The sequence below is a fragment of the Rhodamnia argentea genome, chromosome 9 (genome assembly GCF_020921035.1).
Source record: "Rhodamnia argentea isolate NSW1041297 chromosome 9, ASM2092103v1, whole genome shotgun sequence".
NCBI lineage: Eukaryota > Viridiplantae > Streptophyta > Magnoliopsida > Myrtales > Myrtaceae > Rhodamnia > Rhodamnia argentea.
In genome coordinates this window covers 7,726,203-7,736,155 of record NC_063158.1, presented here as the reverse complement: position 1 = coordinate 7,736,155, position 9,953 = coordinate 7,726,203, and the positions used below count along the sequence as shown (strand labels likewise).

The 9,953-nt window shown below is 45.1% G+C and overlaps 2 protein-coding genes across 3 annotated transcripts; both read right to left on the bottom strand.

Annotated features, from left to right (window-relative positions):
* Positions 1-49: 49 nt before the first annotated feature.
* LOC115744381 (Werner Syndrome-like exonuclease) lies at positions 50-922 on the bottom strand. The gene has a single exon (XM_030679521.2). It carries the CDS (start codon positions 822-824, stop codon positions 135-137), a length of 690 nt encoding a protein of 229 aa, XP_030535381.1. The 5' UTR covers positions 825-922; the 3' UTR covers positions 50-134.
* A 992-nt stretch (positions 923-1,914) lies between these two features.
* On the bottom strand, positions 1,915-3,506 carry LOC115744379 (type III polyketide synthase A-like). Of its 2 annotated transcripts, none has more exons than XM_048285707.1 (3): positions 3,227-3,506; positions 2,005-3,018; positions 1,915-1,960 (listed from the first exon to the last, which is right to left on the bottom strand). In XM_048285707.1, exons 1-2 carry the CDS (start codon positions 3,426-3,428, stop codon positions 2,039-2,041), a joined length of 1,182 nt encoding a protein of 393 aa, XP_048141664.1. In that variant the 5' UTR covers positions 3,429-3,506; the 3' UTR covers positions 1,915-1,960; positions 2,005-2,038. The 2 variants fall into 2 exon arrangements, with proteins under 2 accessions (XP_048141664.1, XP_030535379.2); XM_030679519.2 differs by having other exon boundaries at positions 1,932-1,963; positions 2,008-3,018.
* Between the last annotated feature and the right edge of the window lie 6,447 nt (positions 3,507-9,953).

Here is a 9,953-nt window from a genome sequence, read left to right as displayed (position 1 = left end):
CCCAACAAGTCACCAGCACACATACACTAAAGATCCAACTCGTGCAAATGCCAACAAAGAAAAAACTCTATTTCCAAAAAGAAATTTCAATCCAATCATTCAATGTCTGCAAAATTTTTAACCAGTGGTCTGGTTCATGAACCAACTTGACGAATCATAATAGGGTAAATCATACTGGGCACGACCACGCGGTTCGCCCCGGCGCACCAACCGACCCGAGCTCGACCCACTGACCATGCTTGCAAAACCATTCCGAGCTCGAACGTGACGAACGCGTCGAGACATGCGTACTCGACCTGACGAGCCGTCAAAGCCTTGTCGTCCCATTGGCTCAGCGTGATCTCCTTGGGCTTCTCGAGGTCCTTGCGCAGTATGACTTTAACCAGTTTCTTCAACCCCATATATCCAAAAGACGGGTTCCGCCACTTTCTCATCGCCAGTGTCCGGAGATCAACCGTGCGCGCCACGGCGAGCCCGAAGTCGCGGCTCAGCTTCGCCGCATCGTCCTCGATGCCGACGCCGACGAACGTGAAGTAAAGGTTGGCGAGAAACGCGTGGAGCGACCCGGGGACGTACTCGGCGTGGAGGATTTGGAACACGAGGCAACTTCGGCCGACGCACAGCTGCAGGATAGCCACGGGGTGGACGACGCCGGGCTCGAGGTTCGGGCGCCACTCGATGTCGAGCCCGACGACGAGCCGGTTCAGCCAGAGCAGGTGGGCGCGCTGGACGTCGACGATCCAGCGGGTGACGACAGACGGGTCGTCGGTGACGCAGGTGTCGATTCGATCGCCGTGGAAGGCGATCTCGTGAAGAGAGAACATAATGGCAGGGAAGCTTCGGGACAGATGAGGAAGATGAGAGTATCGCGAGCGACTGATCGAAGGAAGGAAGAAAACTGTTTTTATCGTTAGCGTCGAGGTTGCGTGGGTTTTAATAAGTAGAGTCGAAAGATGGTCGTTAAAATAGGAAAGTGTCGTAATCCCATCTCGACCGCCCACCGAACTACGCCTGCGTGCCGTTGGATCTTGAGGATCATAAAATAGGAAATATCATATCTACTTCTCGAATCGAACTCAGAAAATATTTTCCCTTCTGAAGACAATTGGTGCCACACGCACGCGTGTGTGCACACGTGTCTACATCGTCAGAGAAAATCGTGGGCTTGTAGAAATGATAATATATATTCCGGATATTTTATTTTCCAGGTTCGGGTTGATATATGTTATCCTTTGTAACTGTTACAATGAGAGGAATGAAAGTTCTAATTGCTTTGCTCCGTGCCAATTTCACGGAAAAAATTCAAACTGGTATACGCGTGTCACATTTATCTCCCAAACTAATTTTTATGTTACGGAAATCTCCAAACTTGTACACATGTCTCACATTTATCTTTTAAACTAATTTTTATGTCATAAAATAATCCCTAGACTCGTACGTCCGTGGCACATTTACATCAAATTAATTTTTGTATCGTATGTGTTGCGTTACCCCAAAGGAGTACATTCGTGCCACATTTACCCGAAATTATGGTATTCTTGGGAACTTTTTGGGAAAAATATGATATGAGCGTATCAATTTGGAGTAAATATCGCACAAATGTATCAATTTCGATTTTTTCATGACACAAAAATTAATGTGGGGGTAAATGTGGCACAAATATATCGGTTTGAGATAGATATGATTGTAGATGTACCGGTTTGGGAATTGTTATGACACAAATCATTTTTGAGTGATATATGATACGGATGCACTAAGTTGAGATTTTTTATGATATTAATCCTTTTGTTCTTGATAGTGGTATACTGAAGAGCCCCGTGATCCGTAAATTTATTGTACTATTGCGAAGTAATGTGGTACAAGAAACGATTTATCAAGATAAATATCTCGCTTGGATTATAAAGTTCGAAGATGCTAAAATTCCCCAATTCAAATGCCTCACTTCTCCCACTTTAGATTGGAATAAGGTAACAAATTGCCCGACACATTCAGCAATCTCCCGCTGAAACCCAGTTAGACTTCGGAGATCCGACGTTTCCTAGCAAAGGCTGCGCATGAGAATGCCTTCAAATGTAATGCCAGGTCCGAATGCCAGCGCAAGTCCCCACTCCTCACCATCCTCTCTCTTCATCAACTCATCTCTCATGTTCTCAATCACGTAGAATATGGTGTTGCTGCTCACATTCCCGTAGTCCATCAGTGCCTTCCTGCTGCATTCCAATTTGTCACTCCTCAGCTTCAGCGTGTTCTCCAGCTTGTTCATGATTGCCGGCCCGCCTGGGTGGACCGCCCAGAACACGTCGTTGAACCCCTCGCCGAGCCCGGCCATCGCCATGAGGCCCTTGCAGAACTCCTCGATGTTGGCCTCGATTTTCTGAGGCAGGTCCCGTCCTAGCTTGAAGTAGATGCCCTCGTCTGAGAGACGGCCGTCGATCACGTCGTGGGTCCCCGGGAGGAACCGCTGGGCAGCGTGGCTTAGCTCCATGAAGGGAGACTCTTCGTGGCTTGGCAAGGGGTCCGCCCCAATGATCGCCGCCGCCGCTCCGTCCCCGAACAGGGCGGCCCCCACGAGGTCGTAGGGGCGGGCATTGTTCGGGGGCCGGAAACCGAGGATGGTGGTCTCGGATGTGGTCAGCAGGACGCGGCTCCCAGGGTTGTTCTCAGCGATGTCCTTGGCAACACGGAGGCCAGTGACACCGCCATAGCAGCCGAGGAAGTAGAGCATCACCCGACCAACGTTGCTCCTCAGGCCAAGCTGGGTCGCAAGGTGGAGGTCACCGCCGGGGAGGCGCAGCTCGCTCGAGGAGACGTAGACAAGGTGGGTTATGTGCCCCAGGGGCCGGCCCCATTGCTTGATGCAGGAGAGGCTGGCTTGGAGGGCCATCTCTGTGACTGCAGGGTTGGCAATCTCAAGCCTTTGGTTGAGTGTGGGAGAGCCTTCCCGGGCCAGTTCAGGGTACTTGTCCAGGATCTCCTTGGACATCACTGTGTATCTTGTCTTCACAGTGGTGGTTTTACCTGCCAAAAGCGGAGAGGAAAATTCTCATGGTGTTAAATCACAAGAGCAGAGCATGCATGTAACGAAAACAAATTTAGAAATATATTCTTTCCCTTCTACAAAACGCATTCTTCAAATCACGTTTACTTTCGCCGTATGCATTCTAGAGACCGAGGAGAATGGGGTTGCGATGTTCGATGATCATCGTTACAAAGTAGTTATGCTTACAGAGGCGCTCGAGCTTCTCCTTGATCGACGCGTCTTCGCATTTGGTGTCGCGAATGAACCCCTCCACCAAGCATTCCTGCGGGATCACTTGGCTGGGGAAAGCCTTGCCTATTGCGAGGATCGTGGCCTTTCCTGGAGTGGGAGACCGCTTGGTCAAAGCAGGACGAGATTTGGCGGAGCCATTAGCGTTGACTTTCGACATCTCGTGCACCCAGGGAAGAAGAAGAAGCAGGAGCAGCTCTTGAATGTGAAAGGATTGTGTGGCGGATCATTTGGTGGAGCATGAGCATATAAATAAGAGCTCAGGCTTGCTCTTGCGGAGAGTTGGGTTTCAAAGAAAGAAGGGGCATTGAACAAGGATGAACGATTAGTTTTATGTGATTCGGTGCGTTCTTGTTCGTGGGAATAGGAATGTGATGACTCCATTTATTTTACTCCTTGCGCCAATGAGAAGAAGCAATTCATCTTGGAGGCAGTAATCTTTTCCCTTCTCCCTGTTGTACTACACACTCCAACCATTTCTCACTTACCACTCATTGGTTTACATTATATAACGTGCAAGCTCGCATTCTATGATATCTTTTCATCACCTCGTACTGAATTGGAAGTCTTAGGGCTCTAGCCAATGCACGAACTTTTCAAAACAGAATATCGACGTTGAGGCAGGTATGGTAGGACACTTGATTCGACGAGCCATGGTGCCGTCCCCCATTTCATAGGCAAACAGTTGCTCTACCGTTGGAGCTTCATAAGAATTGTCGTTTCCATTATGACGGGCTCGAGCTCGACTATCGAAATTCAACACTCGCATATAAAATTGTTGAGGCTGTGCTATGGTTAACAGTTATGCAGATCGAGCTCTTTTCAAGTGCACGAAAAGATCAAATGAAGAGGTAAGGTATAATTAGTGTTGGCGTGAGCTGTCAATTAGCTAATTGGTGTATTTTAGGAATAGATTAGCACCATATTGAAGGAATCGTTTTGTTATTTGTGAATATCTTGTTACCATATTTGTAGGAGGAAGTTTAGGTTAAGTTTGTATATGTATTGCTGTTAAGTTATTGCAATGAATGAGAAGAAGTATTCCTTCCCCTAGAAAATTCTTGTCTTCATGGTATCGAAGCCCTAGGGTTTGATCCTTGGGGTATTTTTTGTCGCGGTGTCGTCGTCTCATGCCGATCGACTTCGTCCCGTTGCTGTACGCCATGGAAGGAAAGGAAATAGCAACAACACAATCCAGTGAAGGATCGACAGCCACAGCGATCCTTGAAAGTCTTACGGCTGCGATGAAGCAACTTGCAGCACAGCAAAGTCCACCATCATCGATAGAAAATTCTGCCCCTACGATCGCCATTAAGTTCAACGGCATGAATTATGGCTTGTGGTCCCAAGTTGTCGAGATGTACGTCTCCGACAAAGACAAATTGGGATACTTGATCGGTGACATTCCACAACCTGCCCAGGCCGACCCTGCTTTCCGGAAGTGGAAAACTCAAGATGCCACCGTGAAAGGTTGGCTCATAAACTCAATGGAACCCGCGTTGATCGGAAATTTTATAAGATTCCCAACAGCAAAAGTAGTATGGGAGTCGGTGGCAACAACCTATTTTGATGGGACCGATACGTCCCAAGTATATGATTTGAAGCGGCAAGTGTCGCGATTGAAGCAGAATGGAGGACCAATTGAAACCTTCTATAACAATCTTCAGGCTCTCTGGAGAGATTGATTTTCGCAGACCAAACCCCATGACGTGTGCTGATGATATTGCGAGATATAACTCTACAGTTCAAGAAGGTCGAGTATATCTCTTCCTTGATGGACTGGATGATCGACTTGACAAGGTTAGAGCCGATGTACTACAAATGCAACCATTCCCCACTGTAGAGCAAGCATATGCTCGAGTGAGACGGGAGGATGTTCGACAAATGGTGATGCTCTCATCCGGAGAACATGGAATCCCGGGTGGGGCTATGATCTCTCGACGTGAGGGGTAGACTCTCGATTTCGTTTGACAACAAGAGGAACACCGAATCGAGATATTCGACAAAAAGGGGGTGCACAACAATCGATCGCTATCTCTGGAGGGTGTTCTCACCGTGGGAATTCACGACACACGAAGGATACTTGTTTTAAACTCCACGGGTATCCCGAGTGGTGGGAAGAATTACAGAAAAAGAAGAAGGCGGGAAAAGAGGCAGGAAAAGGAAGTGCTCAAGTAGCTTTAGTCTCTGGAGGTACTGGTTTTTCGTTAGTACCGCATCAAAAACCAATTGAAGACGCTGAAGGTAATTCAGGTTGTGCTCTTTCTGTCTCTCACTTGGATAAGAATGCTGGATGGATTATTGACTCCGGGGCGACCGATCACATGACCTTTGACTCTCAAGATCTTGTAACAACAGCTTCTCCAATGCGGGATTGGATTACAAATGCAAATGGTCACGGTTTCGGTGTAACCGGAGCAAGAGATGTTGCACTCTCTAAATCCGTGTCTCTTTCAAATACATTGCTAGTGCCTTCTTTATCAAATAAGTTATTGTCTGTAGGACAACTTACCAAAGATCTACAATGTTGTGTTCTAATGTATCCCGATTTGTGTCTTTTCCAGGACATTCGCACGAAGGAGATTATTGGACGTGGTACTAAGAGGGATGGATTATATTTCTTAGATGATTTCGGGTCGAAGTCAAGTCATGTTTTACATACTCGGGGTAATCTTGACAGAGAAAGACGTTTGGTTTGGTTATGGCACCGTCGACTTGGGCATCCTTCTTTTGGGTACTTGAAGATGTTATTTCCTGAATTATTTCGTCATTTTTCAGAGTCATTATTCACATGTGAAACTTGTATTCAGGCAAAGAGTCACCGTGTTAGTTTTCCTCCTAGTATCAATAAAAGAACAAAACCATTTGCTTTGATTCATTCTGATGTGTGGGGGCCATCTCCAATATCTACAATTTCTGGTTTTAGATGGTTTGTTACATTTGTGGATGATTGCACTAGGATGACTTGGCTATATCTAATGAAACACAAGGATGAGGTTACTGCTATAGTTGAAAAATTCCATGTAATGATTAAAACACAGTTTGATGGAAAGATTCAAGTACTTCGAACAGATAATGGAGGGGAATATGTGAACAACAAGCTTGATGCGTATTTTTATCGGCATGGCATCATTCATGAAACCTCTTGTGCTCAAACACCACAACAGAATGGAGTAGCCGAGAAAAGAATCGACATATTCTTGAGACTGCAAGAGCTCTTCTCATAGGGAGTCATGTTCCGAAGAGGTTTTGGGATTCTGCTATAGTAACTTCGGTGTATCTAATGAACCGAATGCCCTCGCGGGTGTTAAATTTCCGAACTCCATTGCAAAGCCTTGCCGACCATGTGGAGCTTCCTGGTGTTTTGACTCTACCTCCGAAAGTTTTTGGATGTGTGGCTCTTATTCACTTGCATAAAAATCAACGGACCAAACTGGATCCATGTGCAGAAAGGTGCGTGTTTATTGGATACGGATCAAACCAGAAAGGATACCGATGTTACAACCCCAGTACCAAGAAGATCCATGTCACACTTGATGTTACTTTTATTGAATCCGAGCTCTTTTATCCAGCATCACAATTGAGTATTAGTACCGAGGGAGAAGAGCTGGATAAAAATTGGCGGGATATTTCCGATATACCATTGCCTGCGGTAAACATCCCAGAATCAATACTGCAGCCTACAATGGAGAGCAAGATACTAGCACGACCAACGATGGAAGTACCGCACCTTGCAATTGACGAACGACGTGAATCAAGCAATGGTGGGGTTCAAGCAGAATTTCGGGAGGTTTCGGAACAAGTTGATTCGGGAAAAGACCATAATGCTGCTATTGAACAAACTTCTATCCATCCATCTCCCTCTTTAGTATCCGACCAAGCTCCTGCGAATGATCCCGAGGTACTCATTTCTTCTCCACTCTGTGATAATTTAAATAGTTGCAACACATATGTCCTTCCCGATAGGCACAACAGGGGGAGGGCACCCGATAGATACTCTCCCGAAGTCAAAAATCGAAGATCCAAGTATCCTATAGCCAACTATGTGTCAACAAGAAGATTATCAGAAACATACAAAGCTTTTATTGCTAATGTCTCAAATGAGCCTGTTCCCAAGAGAGTGGAGGATGCTATGAAGGATCCTAAATGGATAGTAGCCATGAAGGAGGAGATGGAAGCTTTAGAAAAGAATGGAACTTGGAGACCGGTAACTCTTCCAACAGGGAAAAAGGCAATGGGTTGCAAGTGGGTTTTCACGATAAAGTATAAGTCGGATGGGTCCGTTGAGAGATATAAGGCACGACTCGTGGCAAAAGGGTATACACAGACATATGGAGTTGATTATAAAGAAACATTCTCTCCAGTAGCAAAATTAAACACTGTGAGAGTTCCGTTGTCTTTAGCAGCTAATTTAAATTGGCCCTTACATCGCCTTGATGTAAAAAACGCATTTCTTCATGGAAATTTGAAAGAAGAAATTTACATGACAGTCCCACCTGGATATAGGTGTGATGGCAACCCAAATGTTGTGTGCAGATTGGAACGGTCACTCTATGGATCGAAACAATCCCCCCGTGCATGGTTTGGAAGATTTTGTGTCACTATGAAGAAGTATGGATATGAGCAGAGTAATGCCGATCATACCTTATTTCTGAGACGGCGAAATGAGAAGGTAACTCTTCTCATTATATATGTTGATGATATCATCATTACGGGCAATGATCATGTGGAGAGTACGAGACTCATGTCTAGACCGAATAGTGACTTTGAAATGAAGAATCTTGGAGAGTTAAAATATTTCCTAGGGATTGAAGTAGCAAGATCGGAAGAAGGAATTTTCTTGTCTCAACGGAAGTACGTGCTAGATCTTCTCTCTGAAGTTGGAATGTTGGAGTGCAAACCAGGTGATACTCCGATAATACGAAATCATAAGCTTCACGACAATCCGGATCAAACTCATGCGGATCAAGATCGGTACCAATGTCTTGTAGGAAGACTAATCTATTTATCTCATACCGGGCCCGACATTGCATACGCCTGTCGCATGGTAAGTCAATTTATGCACGCTCCCAAAAAGGATCACATGGATGCGATTGTTCAAATCTTGCGATATTTGAAGGCAGCCACAGGAAAAGGTTTGTTTTTCGGAAAGCATGGTCACCTGGACGTAGAAGGGTATAGTGATGCAGATTGGGCGGGAAATGTTACCGATAGGCGGTCAACTTCTGGTTATCTTACTTTGGTGGGAGGAAATCTTGTTACATGGAGAAGCAAGAAGCAAAAAGTCGTGTCCCTTTCGAGCGCAGAAGCTGAGTTCGGAGGAGTTACAAAAGGGATATGTGAACTGCTTTGGTTTAAAAGGTTGATGACCGAACTAGGTTACCCTCCAAGAACAGGAATGAGACTTTTTTGTGACAATAAGGCAGCTATAGGTATCTCTGAAAATCCTGTGCAACATGACCGAACTAAACATGTGGAGATTGATCGTAATTTCATCAAAGAGAAGCTGGAAGAAGGGGTCATTCAAATCCCGTTCATCAGATCAAGTGATCAACCGGCGGACATGCTAACTAAAGCTGTATCCGGGAGGGACTTCAAAAGCTTACTTGTCAAGTTGGGTATCAAAGACATTTTTTCACCCACTCGAGGGGGAGTGTTGGCGTGAGCTGTCAATTAGCTAATTGGTGTATTTTAGGAATAGATTAGCACCATATTGAAGGAATCGTTTTGTTATTTGTGAATATCTTGTTACCATATTTGTAGGAGGAAGTTTAGGTTAAGTTTGTATATGTATTGCTGTTAAGTTATTGCAATGAATGAGAAGAAGTATTCCTTCCCTTAGAAAATTCTTGTCTTCAATTAGTTCCCACGATGAGTCAAATTATCGAGAAAAGGACAGCAAAATAGTGCTTTGCTAGACAAGAATGACGCTGAGAGCTATTACACGCTCTAATTCAATCTTTCTATTCCCAGCGTAATGCATCATATTTGCAAACAGAACATGTATCCATGCTCACCCATTTGCTTCAGGTCTGGCCAGAAGTGAGGACGAATGCGCAAAACAGTTAGAAAGCTTTTCCCACATTGGAAAAATGCTTTGCTAAAGTAAATACCCCTCCATCCCTCTCACCTGTTAATAAAATATTAATTAAATGCGGGCCTAAAAAGGAAATATTTCAAGAAGATAGGACGTGATGCTACTTGTGGACAGAATCCTAGAGACTCTGACGCATGTTTGTTGTTCAGATCGGATCAATTTGAGCCAGAAAGGCACATCTTGTAAAAATACATAGGTAGGAGAGCGTTCTGCCTTATCCGGAGCACGAAATAGATCACAAAATACTCTCTAATTGGACAGAAGAGTCTGGATCTAGGCGATGAATAGGTGGTTCAACTGCGTCGGTGACATTCACGGACCATCACAAACCATTATCACTAGCTCAATTCTATTTAGGCAAACGAAGAACGTTGTTGACTTGTGGAGAAAGAAAGTGGCACTGTCTATCGACATAGGTTCTGGCACCTTCCTTGTTTGCAAAAGAGTGGAGATAACAAATAAGCACATGAGCCTTTCCCAGCATAAACATACGAAGGATCAAAGAAGGCTCTCTCACAGGTTAAACCAGACCGCTCACCTCCATCATCTGGGGACTGACATCAGAGGTTACGATGAGGATCCATAATT

What these genes read in the sequence shown, in the direction of transcription:
- LOC115744381 (XM_030679521.2), bottom strand. Translation starts at nt 824, where the DNA reads ATGTTCTCTCTTCACGAGATCGCCTTCCACGGCGATCGAATCGACACC.
- LOC115744379 (XM_048285707.1), bottom strand. Translation starts at nt 3,428, where the DNA reads ATGTCGAAAGTCAACGCTAATGGCTCCGCCAAATCTCGTCCTGCTTTG. An exon ending in GGAGAAGCTCGAGCGCCTCT is followed by an intron (nt 3,019 to 3,226) that starts GTAAGCATAACT and finishes CGCTTTTGGCAG; the next exon opens with GTAAAACCACCACTGTGAAG.